This window comes from Harmonia axyridis, chromosome 5 (assembly GCF_914767665.1).
Source record: "Harmonia axyridis chromosome 5, icHarAxyr1.1, whole genome shotgun sequence".
In the NCBI taxonomy this organism is placed as follows: Eukaryota; Metazoa; Arthropoda; class Insecta; order Coleoptera; family Coccinellidae; genus Harmonia; species Harmonia axyridis.
This window is the reverse complement of record NC_059505.1, coordinates 25,931,850-25,952,090: the sequence shown is the minus strand read 5'-3', so window position 1 is coordinate 25,952,090 and position 20,241 is coordinate 25,931,850. Positions and strand designations below refer to the sequence as shown.

The 20,241-nt window shown below is 34.4% G+C and overlaps 1 protein-coding gene across 2 annotated transcripts in view; it reads right to left on the bottom strand.

Annotated features, from left to right (window-relative positions):
- Window positions 1-6,926: 6,926 nt before the first annotated feature.
- Window positions 6,927-20,241, bottom strand: part of LOC123681211 (alpha-2C adrenergic receptor) — a 437,152-nt gene continuing 423,837 nt past the window's right edge. Inside the window, exons 3-4 of one of the 2 annotated variants that reach the window (XM_045619461.1) lie at window positions 17,367-17,577; window positions 6,927-9,740 (exon numbers count right to left, since the gene is read on the bottom strand). In XM_045619461.1, the coding sequence (XP_045475417.1) occupies window positions 9,129-9,740; window positions 17,367-17,577 (823 nt within the window). In that variant the 3' untranslated portion in view covers window positions 6,927-9,128. The remainder of the gene's footprint in view (window positions 9,741-17,366; window positions 17,578-20,241) is intronic. The other variant, XM_045619462.1, reaches the window with a different exon arrangement.

Below are 20,241 nucleotides of genomic sequence, written 5' to 3'. Positions count from 1 at the left end.
AATCTTCAAGATTTTAGCACTTAGACAGGTAAAAATCAATCTTATAAAGTGTCTGTCAATTCAATCGACATTGGAAATAAATAACCAGATTTTTTCGTTTATAACTCTCCCGAGACTTATGTTTGGGTACGCAACTGAGCCTTTCGATATTTATTTTGTGGAAGTCTACTACCGGCTATAGCAATTTCTCTAATTTTTTGGGAACCTAAAAAGAATAAATAATATTTCTAATAATCCCATTGCCGCAAAGAATATCTTTGTCGATAACATTTTCTCTCACAAAGATTGATCAGTAGGTTTAGTATTCTAATTCTGTTGATTAGTTTGATGTGGTTGATGGAAAGTTTTTTTATTATTCTCTCTATTATATTATGTGTTGAACTCCTGATGTGTGTGGCATGATTTCAAAACTATTCGAAATCTTATTATGAGTGAGCAAGCTTCTTTGGAGAACTTCTTCAAAAGAAGGAGAACGGATGCAGGCGAATCTCGTTTGAATACAACATCTGACACTCCTACAGATGAAAATAAATCTTAATAAGGAGTGTCAGTAAATTCAAAGGATATGGGAAACAAATCGATGAAAACCTTGGTCAAATTGTCAGAATTGCACTTCCATCTGCTTGATCACCCAGCTTATTCTCTAGATATGCTCCTTATAGTGACTACTGGCTTTTCGCAGACCTCAAAAGAATGCTCGAAAAAAATTGTTTTGCTTTAAAAAGGAGTGATTGTCGAGGTTTAAGGTTGAAGCTTATTTAGAAAATAAAGAACAATCTTTCTACAGAAAAGGTATTGAAAAGTTTAGAGAGCCTTGGAGCATATGTATCATGTGTTTTTACTTGTTAGGTCAGGTACTTATTGAGCGTTATTTCAAAACTGTCCTGTGATGTCTTTTTTTCATCAAGGAAGAGAACCGCTCATGGGCGAACTACTTAAATGTTTGACGAGAGGCTTATTAGTGAAGTGTTACGTCAACTTCATTCAGGAAACTTAGAATTTCCTCATCACCTTTTCTCCAAGACGAAAAAATAAAACACCAAATAAATTCATATCGTTTAATTATTCATATCATCTTAATAGTTAATATAACTTCATTATTAGTTATGGAAACGTACACACATAAATATGGGACAGTAATAGTTTCAATTGTTATTTTTGTAATCGTAACAATAAATTAGCCTAAAGATGTAACAAGATGGGAGCTGTTTTGGGGGGACGAATGCGGGCTCAGGCATCAGTCCCCCCCAAACGCGGGGCCGCGTGGGGTCCGCCCCCCCGATTTTGGGGGGTATGGGGGGCATCGGGACAGCGGACCGGCTAGCAGACAATAGCACCATAGTTTCGTTGCAAGAGTTAAACGGGAAAACATGGGCCCCGCCGCTCTTGGAAGACATCCCCTGAAAACGTTTTTGCGCAATGAGGCAGCTTTATCGTCTGTTTAACATTTTTAATTTTTTTTTTCTTAAGTTTGATCCAACGTGGGGATGAAGGGTTGGTTAGGACAACTAGCGGTCTTCAGGGGTTATTGATACATTGGTGTCTAATCTCTAATAACTAGCAAATTTCTCTGTCGTACGCACCTTTTCTGATTCTCTCATAAGATATAAAATTGGTTGGTTAGTTACCTCGCTGACTGTTGGAGGACAACCAGTTCAGATTCTTCGAAATTATTTCGACAATAAAACTTTTACTAAGTACTAGGTGTTGAACACAATTTTAGTTATTTCAAAATCTACCATCTTCCATTCAAATTTCAATTGATTTCTACTAACAGAAAAAATTGTTTTCGTTCTTTAATATTTTTAAATTATTTGTCAAAATATTTTGTAATCATATACTTTTAAAAAAATTAATCATTTTCACTGTTATTTTATTGCTTTCTTGAGTCTCTTATAATTACAGTTTATTTAAAAAGGATGATATTCAGTAAAATCTTCTAAGTTTGTCGATAATCGTTAAAAATTAATTTTATTATTCTTCAATCACCCACTTATACAACATCGTAATATTCAAATTGGTTCTTTTTGAAGTCCTAAAAACCTGTTCTAAAGGTCTTTACTTTTGAACTAAAAAACCCAAAAATTTCAAGGAAATATTCTCTTTAGGTAGGAAAAGTGGCCCAAGATATTTTTGAGATGCCTACTAACAAGGCATATATCTTCAATAGGTATTTCAGCAGGTGTTTTAACTGTTTGACTTGAATTTCAATGTTTACGGAAATTGCATTGAATCGCTTCACCTCTAGGAAGATACCGAAGAATGAATTTGAAAAAACCGTAGAAAAATTGAGAACACTGATTAACTCAAATAGAGTGAAATATTTTCCAATAGCTGCAACAATATCCAATTATCCTTATTTTTGAAATGATTCTGTAAAATCTATTCATTTTATTTTTCACCTAATATGGATTTGGCTGAACCAAAGACGTCTGATTAGTTCAACTGATCAAGATGTCTTCATACAATCACAAAAACTTTCGGTAAATTTCATTAAATTAAAATGCGATTATCTAAGTTTTGAATGGGATACAAGTATAGTATACTAAATATCATAAACATAGGATGAAAGTAAATTGAAGTTGTTACGAAGATTCACGGACCAAGGCATAGATTGAAAGACATGAAACCATATTCGTAGTTGTTCAAAAAAAATTACGCAGCTTGCTTTATCTTCCGTAAAATGCAGAAGAAAATTTATTTTCTAAAAACCTTAGCATCATGTAGTTCAAAAGTTTAGACCTTCAAATAATATATTCTTATGGTTTTCATTCGTAATGAAACTAAGAATAACATTGAAAAATTGGTATGCTATTCATATATAATATAATAACATATAATATAATAACATATAATATAATAATATTATAATTCTTATGGTTTTCATTCGTAATGAAACTAAGAATAACATTGAAAAATTGGTATGCTATTCATATATAATATAATAACATATAATATTATTATATTATATGTTATTATATTATATGTTATTATATTATATATGAATAGCATACCAATTTTTCAATGTTATTCTTAGTTTCATTACGAATGAAAACCATAAGAATTATAATATTATTATATTATATGTTATTATATTATATGTTATTATATTATATATGAATAGCATACCAATTTTTCAATGTTATTCTTAGTTTCATTACGAATGAAAACCATAAGAATATATTATTTGAAGGTCTAAACTTTTGAACTACATGATGCTAAGGTTTTTAGAAAATAAATTTTCTTCTGCATTTTACGGAAGATAAAGCAAGCTGCGTAATTTTTTTTGAACAACTACGAATATGGTTTCATGTCTTTCAATCTATGCCTTGGTCCGTGAATCTTCGTAACAACTTCAATTTACTTTCATCCTATTTTTATGATATTTAGTATACTATACTTGTATCCCATTCAAAACTTAGATAATCGCATTTTGATTTAATGAAATTTACCGAAAGTTTTTGTGATTGTATGAAGACATCTTGATCAGTTGAACTAATCAGACGTCTTTGGTTCAGCCAAATCCATATTAGGTGAAAAATAAAATGAATAATCCATATACTCCAACTCTAAAAGAAAAATTATCAGCAAGGTGATGAACCTGAAAACAATTTTTTTCATGATAATCGACTATTTATCGTGAATATCCTTCTGAGGAATAGAAAAATTCCAATATAAATCTACAATTTCAAATTAATAGATATAAACTCTTGACAAATTGGGTACCAGTGAGAATTTCGAATTGAAATCTGAATTTCGACTTATTTTACTTTTACATATCAACGCTTCTTGATCATTCTCCAACAGCCAATCTTAGAAATATCTAACGTTTTTATACAAAAAATTTAAAATCTCTCTAATATGTACAGTAGTAAACATTGAAGATTTATTTACTTTAAAACACACAATATTGGTATATATTATATTATTCAGATAAAATTACTTATATATTAAACTTCAGAATGAAAGCGTTATTATATCACAGTGGTAGTCATTGCTCCATGTCAATTATTACAATAAAAAACAAACATCGATGATAAGTCTGATTTCTCGTGTTATATTTCACCTAGTAGATTAAATTTGATTTTTCTATTTATTTTATTTATACATATTATTCATAAGTATTAGTAAATTTCATAAAAGTCTTTTGATTGATCGAAATTTAATAAGAGTCGTATCAAATAATTGAAAATATATACTCACTGAAGGTTTAGACAATGATAGTAGTTTGTTGGATTGTTTCCAAGGATGCATTATTTGGGTGGTATAATTCATAAGAAACAATTTTCAAAATTTTAAATTTGAGCAACTATAAGATGCTCTATTTGAATGAAATATAGCTATTTAACAATTTATTGGTACGACAAAAACTAGTAGTGCGTAAAAACAGGTCTTGGCTCTTCACATATTCATTATGAAATTTTTTTGAGACTCATAAATCATAAAACTAAAATAACGTGATCATACCATTCTGTACAATTGTGATGTATGTCTCGAAAAGTAATGGAAAATTTGTACTGAATTAAAAGATAATGTTTGTCCAAGATGCATTTTCAGAAATAATATTATATCGCGAATTATATTTATTTTTATCACTATACCTTCACATCATTAATTTTGGCGAACAATTAAAGAATTCCTTGTACGTGAAAATTCACTTGTATATTTTCCTTCAAACGATTAGATGCAATAATTGCTATTGAATTTCCTTATATTTCCGAAATTTCTTGGAATCGATTCAATAAAACTTCAAGTTGAATAAGTAGACGATGACAGTATTTATCAAGATCTGGATTATGATGAATATATTACAAATTCTCGAGAGACCAACGTGAATAGAATTTTTATCGCACTGAATAATTCATATCACGTAGCTGACTCACTTGAAAAGGAGAAGGAAATGCTGAAAAATAATTTATTATGACTCTTCTCTATATATGAGAGTAATTTTTCGGTACGAAATGGGGAGAAAAACAATTTCTTAAGGAGGAGAAGTGACGGTATTTCATTTTTATTTTCGTTAATTTCGAGATTTATACCCACTCTACACGAAAGGAAAGTTTGGGTTGTTTTTCTTGGACAAAATTATATCCGAAAATCTGATACAATGAACAGATAGATAGTGCCTAACACGGAGAAGAAAGTTTTCAATTTATTCGTCAACTCTCATACATTTCTTTTTTTTTTTTAAATATAGGTGACCCAAAATTATTTTTCTAATCATATTACCTATCTAAAGATAAACAGGGTGTTATAGTTTGAAATGCGAAAACTACAGGATATGATAGGAAATCGAAAAATAATATAAATTTACTCAATGAACTAAGTATATCGTAGAAATACTTCGTTCACAAATTACTGGGTTCAAGTTTGATAAGAGAAATTAAATTCATTAATTTTTGCTGGACATATTCGAATGGCATTTTCTTGGCGAGCATTTTCAGCAGGTTGGCAAGTTTCATGTTGGGAACTATTTTTTATCCCACTAGTGACTAGTGTCGTTCGCTCTAGCATGTGACAGCTTTTGGTCATGAAAAAATTGTTACGCCACTGCTTTCCTTTCAAATGAATATCTATTTTGAATTCATTCGATTATCAAGAAAAATATCTCATTTGTTTCTCAACATTTTCAAAATAATTTCGCATATCATTTGAGGCATTTTAGTATAGATATTTGAAACAAAATGATGGAAAGAACCTCTAAATGTCAAACAATTCAGCAGTGCCAACAAGAAACCCATTTGTCAGATTAATTAAAAGTTGTATGACAAAGTTATTTTCTTGATTGTTATTGTTATTAGTGTTTTTTTCTCATTTGAAATAATTGTTTTCATTATTTCAAACGAAGAATACACAAATATTCATTATTTGTATGAATTTTGTGTCAGAAATGCAGATTTGTGGATTCGTCAGTTCGTGAATATCGAAGACGTTCTCCTAGAGGAATTCCGGATTCTTGTGTATTCATTAGAACACATCGAAATGTTCGTAGCTCTGACCTAAATGGAAATGACGGGGATAAGATAAGACATCCCATAATAATCATCAAAATCGTAATCTTTGTAGTTTTCATAAAAATTCGAGGGTCCAAGACACTGAAAGATGACCACAAACCCGCATATCATGTATCTACAGCACCTAGGGATGAAGAAAGTCGAATGTGGTTTTGTTAATGGCTCTTAAAATGAACAGAAGAGCAACCTGACTTCTCATAAAATTCTCTAAACAGATGATTACTAACTACCATAACATTCATGTTTGGACACACAAGAATCTTCGAGTTATTTCAAAATTAATTGTTCGTATATGTTCAGTTGAGGGTTATAAATAATTTTTTTAATGTTCCATATTTTCAATCCCCAAGATCGAACTCGAGAAAATAATAATGATTATCCGTGATGTTGAATGCGCTGACTAGGAGGATATGACATTGAGTACGACATGGTAAATGATCATTTTGGATTTTCCCTATTTACTCAAGAATAGTGCTTTGTTGGAAAAAAAATTGAATGAGGAATCCGAAATTGATATTTGTTTTCAATAAAACCAGCTGCGCAACATTTTTCTCCTGAAAAATATTCATTCGCATGCTAATACGGACGCCACTGGTGGGACAAAATAGTAATTTACGTAACAAGTCCGGAAAATAAGGTTTTTTTGGATGAATAGACAAAATTCCAGGACGAGCGTAAGCGAGTCCTGGAAGTCTGTGAGTCCAAAAAACCATTTTCGGGCGTGTTGCGTACAATATTTTTTCGGCAACCATGTAAAATGACACTTTCGCTGCTGCTTTCCATATTTTATTGCGATTGCGATCAAAACACATGCAAATTTTTGACAACTAATTTCATATGAACTGTCAGCCGTTATCTCGGTTGATATGGATTCTATGATTCTTTTCCGGCCTAGTCCTGGAAGTACGTACTTTCCGGACTAGGCCGGGAAATGCTACTTTCTCAGAGAAAAAAGTCCGGGAAGTGCTCACTTCCCGGACGGTTGCCGAAAAAACAGTTTTAATAAGAACTTCCTATCATGTTGGAAATGAAGTTCAAAAAAATTTCATTCGAATATTTCCACCGGTTTGAGAAAAATCAATAAATTCCATTTTTTTCTAGTCAAACTTGAAGGCTCCTGAGTTCTTCGGTAACCAATCATCTCTCGGATAATCAAATTGAGCAAATTCATATTTTTTCATCCTGAATTTTCCACTTCTCAAGCTGGACCACCTGTATATTGATCTATTATTTTAAGTTCGCTATTTTCACCATCTTATAAACACGAGAAATCAGATTTGTGACAATCGTATATATCATATAATGAGCTGACATAAATAACACCTAAAATAGGATATGTCCTATATCCAAAAAAAAAATTCTCTTTCTGCTAAAATTCCTATGAAGAAATCGATTAACGTATGAATCTTCTCAATATTTACAATTTATTCAGGAAGGCAGCATTCACAATAGAAGAGAGGAAATTGATAATTGGTCACTGAATTATTGTACATAAGTTTTCTCATAAAACTTATTTGTTATCGAATCAAAAAAATTTAAAAAAGATGAAGAATTTTGAACATATCTGGTGCATAAGAATATTTTTACAATATGTAACACGTTTTTAATTAATTAAATAAGATATGCCTCCTCCTCTATGCCACACTAAGTATTTCACTATAGTTTTCGAAAATAAATTATTCAAGGACTCTAACCTATGATTCAAATATTTCAACGATCTAATTCAACTAACTAATTTATATATCTGAGTGATTCGATTATGTCGAATCGAATGTGATTTAATAGGAATCTTCTGTGAGTATTTACAGTGAAATAGATCCAGACTGTTGAAAAACTCTGTGGATAAGGTGAACATCACAATGATACCGTTGTACAATATTATATAATAATGGTCTATGAGTTCATGGACGATTAACTTACAACATAGTATGAAAGCTGAAAGTTTCTGTACGCAATGTCGCTAAATGGAGATAATCGTGATTTGGTTAGATAATAATTGGTAATGAAAGTGAATAAAATGTGGAACTTTTTAAGTCATGAATATAAAATCTGAACTATTACTTGGATTAAAAGATGTTATATCAATTATTGACAGACACTTCTTAAAGTGAAAACCACCCTGCAGACAGACATTATTACATGACTGAAATCAATAAATTACACAAAATCATCAAAATTGAGTATTGCTCTATCATTTTCGAGGGCAATATTTTCTACTAAACTCTCAAAAGTTTGTAAGAAAATAATTTGAGCCTACTTACATTTGTCAATTCGAATGAAATATGTATATGGTAAATGCAAGAATGAACTGAAATCAAACACAAAAATGATTTGGTAGTTATCAAAGTGACAAATATATAGCAGTCTTATTATTACGTGGGTACACCTGAAATATTTCATATTTGGAAGATGTCTGGTGCGAGGTTTCTAATATAGAAAGTGTCTGCCTATTTATATAACATATCTCGAAAGTTGTATAAGAAATTTATATAAATTTCAGGTTTTATATGAATATGCAGCAACAACAAAGGGGAAATCAGCCAAACAAAAGACATATCCTGACTGAAGAACTTAAAAACGTAGTTCAACAAATCGGTTCCATATTGCATTGCATAAAGTTAAATTTGAGATGATGGACGCCAATATTTTTCATGGATAGTCATTTAAAGAAGGTAATAGTCATAACGTAATTGGGTTACAATTTTATACACTTGTCATGTGCTTAAGACATGCTAATCTGAATTTTTTGGGGCAATTTCCACATGGTCCTATTGGCGATATTGCACACAGAAACTTTAAGTTTTTATAATAAGTCCAGCATCCACAGCCTCTTTAAGAAATGTTGAAGTACAAATTTAAAAAGTAAAACTTTTTGATGAAGTTAAGTTAAAAATAATCTAATTAGGTCACTTTTCTATTCAATAAAGGTGATTCGATCAGTTCATGCTATTTCACCTCTGTCCATCGAGTTTTTTAAGAGCAGTACCAATGACAAGATGATATCAAGATTGTCTTACAAAACTAACGCCTGTACAACATGCTCGGTGCGCTGCGGTACTGCGCAGTCCGTATCCTACGGCTGACGCACTCATAGCAGCACACGTAAGCTAAACATCACTTAAACAGAATCCTTCGAAACGCCCTTCGGAAATCCTTGTTGAAGATGGTGTAGATGACTGGATTCAGCGCTGAGTTCATGTAGCCCAACCAAAAAGCGGTGAGGAACGCTATGTTCGGTATGTCGTAAGCTAACCTCAATATGTACATGATGAAGAAGGGCAGCCAGCACGCGATGAAGGAGCCCATGATGAGTCCCAATATGAGAGTGGCTCTCTTCTCCTTCTTTCTGGCCAACCTCCGTTTCTCCCGTTCGGGGTCACGCGGTTTTTGCACTTTGGGCACCACCTGTTCCACGATCACCTCCTCGCTGTGGTTCTTGAGTTTTTTACCCTCGGACCGGCGGTTTTTTGGGGTTCTTCTGCCGAATATCGGCTTGCACAGTCTTAGTTTCAAGGGTTTCACTACCGTACACCTCGCGACAACACCCGAATCCGAACTGCTAGGGTCGAACTCACTCACCATGTCTGTGTCTATGCCCATGGAGTGTTGGCGGGTTCGCGCGATGACTGCTGCTTGCTGTTGGAGTTCGCCGTTGACGGAGAGGGTGGATCCGCTCAGTTGGCACTGCGACAAGGAAGTACGAACAACTTGGGCACTTGGGAACACCTGAAAAGAGTAAGTGTTTTCTATTAAAGCAAATGATTTACGTTTAAAACATTCGAAAGATTTATTAGCATAGCCATCTAAATACACTGATCAACAATTGCTAGGGATCACTTATGAACTTCTCTTCATTTGTATTTTTTTCGAGTTATCTCGTGAATATCTGTACATTATATGTTCTCTAAGGAAAAAGTAAGATGTTTTGAGTTGATTATATCAAAGTCTTCCTCACTTCATCGGCTCTTGTTCACAAAATCGATTATTATCTGTAGGCTGTTACAGGTGGAGTGAAAAGCAATGTGGTATTTGTTATTAAATCTTTTTTTTTCTCTCTCGTTCAAACACATAAGGTGACAATAATTGAAGAAATGAGAACAATATTAGCTTATCAGTCATGCCGAGGAGACGTTTGGCTCCTGTGCAACTGGAACAAATCATACGGTGGATACAGGAGGGTTTGTCCCAGCGAGAAGTGTCCCGGCGCGGCGGTTGAATGTTTCGCAAATTGTCGTGGGTCGGGCTTGGAATAGGTTCATCCAAAACGACTCAGTAGCTTATGTTCATGGGGGAGGTCGGCAGCGCAGTACAACAGATGCCCAAGATTGTCTTTTGATCCTCAATGCTAGGAGAAATCCCACTTACCCGGCGTCACGGCTCAATAGATCACTGAGAGTTGCAACAGGAGTTCTAATTTCGAACCAGACTGTAAGACGACGACTACATGTTCGTGGTTTGAGAGCACGTAGGAGGGTACAACATCCCCGTTTGAATAGGGAACACCGGGTTCATCGACGGCAATGGGCTGAGGAGCACCGCAATTGGACACTTGAAGATTGGAGCCGATGTTTATTTACGGATGAGTCTAGATTTCGTTTGGTCAACTCCGATGGACGTATTCTTGCTTGGAGGGAAAGAGGTCGAAGGTATGCAGAACAGTTTATGGTACCCACAACAGCTTTTGGCGGAGGTTCTATATGTGTATGGGGAGGCATTTGTTTGAACCAACGCACAGAGTTGGTTGTTCTGCAGAACACCACCATGACCAGCCAGAGATATCACGATATGATTATTGAACCCATAATTGTTCCGTTTGCGGCTGCCGTGGGCGAGAATTTCATTTTAATTGACGATAATGCCCGTCCACACCGTAGTCGTCTGATTAATGAAGCGCTAGAAAATCATGCTATTGATAGGATGGACTGGCCAGCTCGCTCTCCAGACATGAATTGCATCGAACATGTCTGATCTGAGATGTCTAGACAATTGTCAACCATAGAACAACCGATCAATAACCTGGAGGACCTTTCTAACGCTTTACGGGATATTTGGACGAATATGCCCCAAAATTTTATGAATCGTTTGATCGAAAGTATGCCTCGAAGGGTAGAATGCTTGAGACGAGCTCGTGGGGGACCAACTAGGTACTAGCTCAACCGAAACTTCAGCCTTCTTGTGGTTTCATCATAAAATTTTTATGTTATTCAAACACAGAATTTTGAATGTTCCTAATAAAGTCTTTTTTTCTCTCCAACTTTCCATTTTTTCATTCTTTTCTCAAGTGAACCATATTATCAACTGGAAATACTCTGATATCTGACTAAATTTATAATCTTGGAGCGAATATTCAGAAATAAATTCAGAACAAGTAATTGATCCCTATCAATTGTTGAGCAGTGTACATGAAAGCAGTAGATACAAAAGTTTCCACTTGGGTGACAGCGTTAACAACATAGTATATCAACTTTCACTCTGTTGCTTCATATGAAAATTTCCTGTAGGGAACGTCCATATATTAGGTGAAAGGCTTATGTCTGTGCCAGAAGAGCAGTGAGAAAAATCTTGAATTTGAAATAAACAGGGAGTCGCACTGAAGGACTTGGTTAGCTTAAAATACTTACAATTACTGCTATTTATTAAATTGTTTCAAATATTTTTACAACAACTTGGAGAAATTTCCAAAAAATGTTCATTTGGTATAAGAAATAGGGAACAAAATATGATCATTCTACGCTATAGATGCAGTTTTTGCCAATAGGGCTTGGACTTCTGGGGACTGAATATCTATAATGAAATGCCCAATGAGTATGAGAGAACTGACAAGAGAAAGGATTTAAAAAAAAGTGTAAAGGAGTATTTACTTTCAAAATATTCAAAAGATTGATTCATATAAAGTCGATGACCTCAATTCTTGTTTACTTGATATGTTATCTGGGTATTGATGCTGGTAATATACTAACTGACAAAGAAGCTGCAACACTCAGAAGGAGCTGTTTAAATTAAAATTTTTTTTTGGTAAAACATAGATAGTATAGCAAGGAGTAAATGAAATTTGGAGAAAGAAACGAAGGGTTTACAATTTTTTTTGAAACATTTGTTAATAATATGTTTGTCCACCGCGATTATCTATACACTTCCCAGCACGTCTCGGCATTGATGCAATAAGATAGTCTATTTCTTCTCGAGGGATAGTATCCCAAGCTACCTGTACTTCATGTCTCAGAGCCGCCAAAGTCCGTGGGGTCTGGGGTAAATATTCAAGCCTTCTAACTATGATGTCTCAAACATGCTCTATGGGCGAAAGATCGGGGGATCTGGGCGACCATGGCAAAAGATTCACATGGGTCGCTTCGGAAAAATTTAAGCTAACTCTGGCAACATCAGGTCGGACATTATCTTGCTGAAATATTGGATTCTCGAGCAAGTTAAGGTGAGGGACAATATTTTTCGAAGGTAACGCAGCGCTGTCATGCTTCCTTGAATAAAGACAAATAGTGACCTACTTGCATGTGTAATAGCAGCCCATACTATAAAGCCTACTGGCAACGCTCAACATCAAATTGAGGTTCATGTCTTTCTCCTCAACGTCGTCTAACCCTTCTTCGGTCAATATGTGCACCCAAGGAGAATCCGCCCAACCCTCATAGGTAACACAAGATGGGTCGATAATGCTAGAGTCCAAAAGACCTTATTCGGCGGTAAACCGTTCAGGCAGTTACAGGATGGCCTTGGTCTCCTAACCACTAATCAGCCAAAGATCGGTCTCTAATGACCACGAGTCTTAGACGTCGATCTTGAACTGTTATGAGATGTTGTCAAGCGTGGTTTGATAATGCCCAAAATCGAAGAAGAGTGGGCACCGGACGTCGAAGGGGCACAAAAGTTCAAGATCGACGTCTGAGACTCCATAATTATTATTATTCAGGAAAAACATCAAAACATGTTGAGAAAATCCCAATGAAGTTTTCACAGATGTTTCCTGATAAATGATTTTTGATCCGTTTTTTCAGTTCAAATATTCAGTTTTAAAACTAACAGAAAAACAAATTTCAAAACAGCTATATTTACGGAACCTATACTTGCTTATGCTCAGCAAAGAACTGGAGCTTGGAGGTTCGAACCTGCAGTTTCTAGATTACTCAGTTCAAGAGCTAACATCGTGTTTATAGACAGACGAACAGACAAAATTCATCATCGTTGACTCGACCGTTTCGATTGAGATCATTCTTCGGATCAAAATGCTACAAACATCTTGACAGAATTACATATATTATAGTCATTTATTTTCCATCAAAAATTTACATGGACTGTCAATTAAATATTAAATATAAGAAATAAAAAAAAATGCATACAAATAAGTACATATACAAAACGAAACAACCATCACAAACTTTGCAGATCAGCCACACCATCAAAAAACTCCCTCACACTATAAAACTCGCCCTGCATCAACAATCTCCTGGTAGAATATTTGGCCGAATGAAACCCTCGAATGCTTAGTGGTAATGCGTTGTACAGATTGATGCCGTTAGACACGAAACACCTTTGCACTGCCGCGGTTCGAATTTTCGGCTGCCTTATGTTATCTTTTCTGCGGGTATTGGGTTCGTGAAAATCAGACTGCCGGGCATATTCCCTCCTAATATCATGGATGAAGCACAAACAGGCAAGAATGTAGCACGATGGTATGGTTAGTATGCCATATCTCCGGAATAATCCTCTACAGCTTTCTGTTTTAGGTAGGCCAGCCAGAACCCGCATCGCTCCTTTTTGTTTAAGAAAAACTTTACGAGCCTCTGGAGATCCACCCCATATGAGGATGCCATAGGTGGAAATGCTGTGGAAACCTGAATGGTAAACCAACAATGCAGCGGCCTCATCCACAATATATCTGATTCTTCTGATAGAGAAGATCGACGCCGACAGCCGCCTGCACACCTCCGCAACATGGCTTCTCCACGACAACAAATTTGGCTCAATGATAAAGCCCAATAGCTTCACTGCTCTAGTTGGATCTCTGCAAGCCGATTTATTGCTGACCACCAATCTTTGGGTCTTATTTAAATTGAGAGCCAAACGATTTGCTCCAAACCAATGCTCCGCATCCTTCAATGATTCCTCACTCATCCGCACCAACTCATCCATGTCACGATTTTTATTCATGATTGTAGTGTCATCAGCAAACAAACACATGTTACCAGCATTTTCTGTTCACAGGCAGATCATTCATATAAAGGACAAAAAGCACAGGTCCCAAGATGGATCCCTGTGGTACACCATGTTTATTCTCCTGTAGTCCTGATTTCTCGCCGTTCCACTGAACTGTCTGCCATCGATCTGTCAAGTAGGATTGTAGTATATTGTATATTCGTCCTCTCAAGCCATAATGATCGAGCTTCTGCAGCAGCAATGATCTATCCACACAATCAAACGCCTTACTGAGGTCACAACAACACAACTCCGCGTCCTCGCCACTCTCCAAAGCCTCAAGCAAGTACTTCACAACATTCGCCAGAGCTGTCGTAGTAGACCTTCCCCTAGTGAATCCATGCTGATGTGTAATCATAAAATCTTCCTTTTCGACATATTTCATGATTCTGTTCTTCAGAATTGCCTCGAATATTTTAGAAAACACTGTGTATATTACGCTGTGTTCGAGGAACGAGCGCTCAGGAAAATAGAATAGAACACAACCAATATTGTGACCCGTATCATGGAAAAAGAACGATATCAATAAAGAGCAATACGTCCGAATATATTTGCCATATTTACATCAAATTGTGAACTCAGTGTTGAAATAATAAGACCTTCCGTAGCTAACTGTGTGTGAAGTAGATCTATCGAATTGGCATTACAACTTCCAAAACTGAAGAGTAAGGTCAATTTGTATCGACTTTTATCGCATCGAAGCAGAACACGTGTTTGCAATGCCAGAAAATAATTTTCGGTATATGATTCGCAGAATTTCTCCAAACTTCCAGAATTACCTCGTACAAATTAGAACTGAAAATGACAGGATGTTTCATTGGAGCCGATCGTCCCTATGTTGTTCCTCCCATAAACTTTTCCAATCACGCCTTGAAGTTTTTCGTTAAACTTAGAGTTCCCACAATAAACAATGGGCCGACCTTTCTTCATGTTTTGGAGCGAGAGTTACAGTGAATTCATCGCTTGATGAAAGTTTGGCCGAAGTTGATGAAGATTTTGTTCTCGAAGTTTTTGCTGATAGATTCGACTTGATTCTATAAATATAGGTCAGGAAAGTTTCCTATTTGGTTTTTTTTTTTGGCAATAGTTTTGAGTTTTCGGGATATGCTCATGTGGTTATGATTTGTACGTTGTTTTCATTCATTTTATTATTTATTTTTTCGTTATCATTGCCTTTTGTTAGAAAAATTAGACTCGGTATATTGTTTTGGGATGGTGGAAGAAATCACGATGTAGATAGGATATTTGTAGTTCAGAAGCAGGTTTTGCATATAATTTACAACATAAATTCGAGGGAATCGTGTAGAGGAATTTTTAGAAGTAATTGTTTATTAACAGTATATGCTATTTATATATACGAGTGTCTAGTTTTTATGTTTAAGTATAAACAAAAATTTTCAACATCTGCATCAAGTCATCCGTACAGTACGAATGTCAATTTGTATTCACTGCCTATACATGGGTTAAGTAGATATCAAAAAGGGCCATATTATGCAAGTTTTAAATTTTTCAATAAGCTGCCTGTGCAAATGAGAATTATGGATTGTTTAAAAGTTTTTAAGAGACAGATATTTAATTTTCTTGTTGGTATTGAACCCTATAATTTAGAGGAATATTCAAACTTTATGTTGGTTTGGTGAATTTGTTTTCAAAGATTCAGTGTGGGAGTGTGAAAAACTACACACTTTTTCATAAAAAGTATTTCAGGAGAGAAAAAATGTATTTTAAGTGTAATTATTTTTTTATGGATTCAAATTTTAATCCAATAGATGATTCAGGATAAGTGGCATGTAATAAACAATAAACGTGGTCAACTGAATTCTTATAAATATATGGATTTAATTCAGGTTTCAGATCCTTCTGCTGATCTTTGACTATATATAACGCTCGAACATATCGGTTTTTTTCTTTGATATGATTGAATTAAACAACCGGATGATGCGAATGAACAATTATTTTAAATTCGAATAGATGTCATAGATAGTCACGATGCGAAGATGTTTGAAATTAGTAAATTTGATACAAAAAATCATTAACGAAATTCGTTCAAATCAAAAAAAAAAGAATTTAGTTCGTTCTTCCAGTAATCCACATTTCCCAGAAGAAGTAGATAATGCCGCCCTCCATTATTTGCCGCCCCTCTAGAGTGGGCCCTGCTGCAGATTCAGTTTCCTAACTCAGTTTCGATTTCAGAAAAAGCTTGAAAATTTGTGTGTTTTCTTTTGTTTAAGATTATCGAGTAAAACAATCGGATGATGCGGATGAACCATTATTTAATTCGAATGCGCCCATGCCATGAACTAATTGATTTGATATAAAAAATGAAGAATATTGAAAAATAATGGAATGTGGTATGAAATAATGAAACTTCTTGTATTTCTTGAAAAGGATCAATTGAAAGTGATGAAATGGAATTTCTTATATTTTGCATTTCATTCTGAGGAATCAATATTCTGATTATGGAGTTGAAAAGGAAATAATCCAGAACCCCAAGTGGCAATAAAATTCGGCAACTTCAAACGAATGCCGACAAGACTTTTTTTAGCGTCAATAACTCGTAAACAGCACTTTGAGGGGATCACGCCATATCTGGATATTTATGAGTATAATGCGGCACCTTTGATGGTTTTTTGGATGTTAATTAAATATGTCGGAATTCCTTACTGCTGTTGCTGACTGAATTAAATCTCATTTGGTACTTTGAATTTCTACACGTGTGATTTTTGTAGATCAAGCTTGAAATGCCTCCCTGGAATTTTGACGCCCTAGGCGACCGCCTACCCTGCCTACCCTCTAGCGACGGCACTGCTCTTAACCCCAACACACTAATCCCTAAATAACTCAACTTTTTTGTGATTAAAGTCACCCTGTATCTCTAACGGTTTTCGATATCCCTTTAGTGTCCCTCTAAATAGTTGAAACCCTGTATTGTAGTGTGACAGGGGAAAATGGATATCTGCACTAATAATAGTGAAAATAGAGCAGAAAACATCTTCATATTATTTGGTCCAGTCAAACAAAAAAAAGATTGTTATCAGCACATCGTTTTCAAACTTGCGAACTTTTTTGCCGATTCCCAAGGAATAAGTATATAATTCCTCCCTTGAGGCAAAACAGGCGTGAAATTGAAAGAAAAGAACCAACCTTCAATGTATCCTTTTGGATGTCTATTGCTTCGTTATTGCCGAGATCCCCCTGATCGCTGGTAGAGATGTCGGAAGCTAAATCACAAGTTACGGTAGGTATAGGTATCGGTCGTGGATGGGACTCTATTGTGGCAATTTGCCTTTCGCCATCTCTGGGGGAGGTGTTGCTATTCCTGTCGACAGAACCAGCGGCTGGAGTTTCCCTCGTGCTGAAACAAAATAAGGAAATAATTCCTTTGTGATCTGACGGTGTTTCCTATTCGTTTCCTCATCCTATGTGAATTGAATTTTCGATTTGTTTCATGCTTCTTGAATAGCTTCGGATATCTAAATTTGATTAAATGAAATAAAACCAAATAATTTCCACTGAATTATTCAATAGAGTTGAGTTGAGTTTTATTGATTTAATTTGTAAAGAATAATTTTTGTGCTTAAAATTAGATTTCTAAATATATTAAGTTTATGAAATAGAGATGTTGCCTATATTTTGAAATTGCTTTTAATTTGTAGTTGAGCCCTATATAAACATGAAAAAAAATATTTTCATGGAAAAATATAGAAAGTACCAATGAAAAATTCGTAAATAAAATGTTTTCGAAACTCCCGCTGAAACGCTCCATTCTGTCATGGTATTATGGTGACGTCACTGCATAAAAGAGTCACCACCATGGACAAACTAACAAGTTTATCTATGATCACCACCTGCTAACGGTCTGTCAAACTGAACTAATATCAGCTGATATTGACAGTCGAGTCGGTTGGATTATGTCATCTGCCGTTCTAAACTATAGATACACTAGTTCTAGATAATATTAGTTTGTCTATGTTCTAAACGTTTCAGTGCTATGACGCCAAATTGCCCTGATTGGCGTTCGCAGTCACGTACTATTCGATAAGAATTAACACAACTTAAATCAATTTTATTAAATTAAATCCGAGAAAAAGATAATGGAAATGCTATTTTAGTTTTTCAAAAACGGGCTCTAATGTGGAAAACCTGAATTAATTTGATTTTATTATATGACGCAACATCCCTATTGTTAGCAACAATTATTTCGCCATACTGTGGCTTCAGGAAGATCTTTCAAGAAAATGATAAACGAACACAAAAAGAGCTTCACAACTAATGGTTAGTTTTCAACCTATGCAAATCACTTGAAAGAATGGGATCATACCTTTTAATAACAGCTTCCTCAGTTAGAAAATAAAAGCATAAGATTAATACTCTTAGAACAGGTATAATTCCCAAAATATTCTGTTGAGCGAACAATCATATGTAAAATTTTGCTCTTTATTGAATTCCTTCCGATAGTTTGGGAATCCCAGGTGGCAAATTGTCCAATATAACTTATAATATCCAATCAAATATTTTTCTGACAATGTGGAATTTTTGTTCCTGTATGAGTTTCCGAAAAGCTCTGTACATACTGTACTCTTATCAGTCAGAATTGTAGCCAGATGAAGCCACAGTGTGTCTAAACAATTGTTGCTAGCAATTGAATAATTCAGTGGCAATTATTTTGTTTTATTTTATTTTTAATAAATTTCCGCCAAATAAGGACGGAAACTATTATTTATAAACTGATTGATGAATATGTAAGTTAGACTTTAGAATACTTATATAAGCAATGTCAATTGGATATTTTTGGTTTCAATATTTTTGGCCTTTTCAATTGAAATAATAAGAATGAATGATAATAAGAAAGAAATATCTTTAAGAAAATTTGCGAAAGCATTCAGCAGACTGTGAATCTCTCTTATTTAGAGTCTTCAATTTTCAATTTTTTTGATTTTGATGCTTTTGCAATTATCTTTCATGAGGTTAGTTTTGATCCTTCGATCTTTCTCTAGACAATTTCTTTCTATTTTCTCCATCTTCGACAGCACTCATGTTAAATTCTATATTGTCTGAATTTTCTTCACAAAAAGTTTTTTCAAATATTCTAATTTGTTTGCCTAATGTTCAAAATTCTTATCTATAACTTCTGAGATCTACTACATATTCTTAAATTATGACATGTTCTAATGAATTATATGCATTTTGATATGTCTGAGACATCTATTACGTTGAAAATTCTGATTAATCTTTCGTTAAAAAATTCTTATCTACTATTCACAATTTTATGAGGAATTTTGGCTACTATTACATTTTTGAGATTGTATATGAATATAATTCAATTGATTAGAAGCTATTTCATAAAAATTCACCTAAAAAATATTGCAATATAATAAAAAAAAAAAAATGTAAATTAAAAGGCTGAAGGACCCTAGGTCGGTGGCCTTTTGTTTAACAATAAATATCAGTTACTACTACTACTACTAAGATGCTTTCAATCTTAACAATTGAAAAAGGAATATGTTGGATCATTAAATATTATATAGGTACTTGATTTCTAAATGATTTCCAATATACCAGTTCAATAATTTTGTCGAATTCATTAAATTGAAATTTAATTCTTTTATTAATATTCTTATTTTTTTTCAGGTTCTGAGACATCTTGAATGAAATATGATCAAGAAACTTAGAAATATATTTGAATTATAAGAACTTTGGATGTACAAGTGAACGTTATAAAAATAAAGTGTCTCTTCTTTTCATACGAAAAACCACATTTACATAAACTCGGATTTTAACGATCAATCAACATAACCGTGATATTCGTGATCAAAACATACCCTGAGAATATCCAATATTCAAGGTATTTTCTTTCGAGAGTTATCACCTTTACAGACGGTCGGCCGCTCGGACGGTTTCATGAATCGAAGCTTATCGTTGCAGGAGACCATTCCCAGCACAAAATCCGAAAATTAGTCACAAAAACCACCAAAAAACTTTCATCTTGGATATTTTCTTCCCAATCCATAGCATAAAC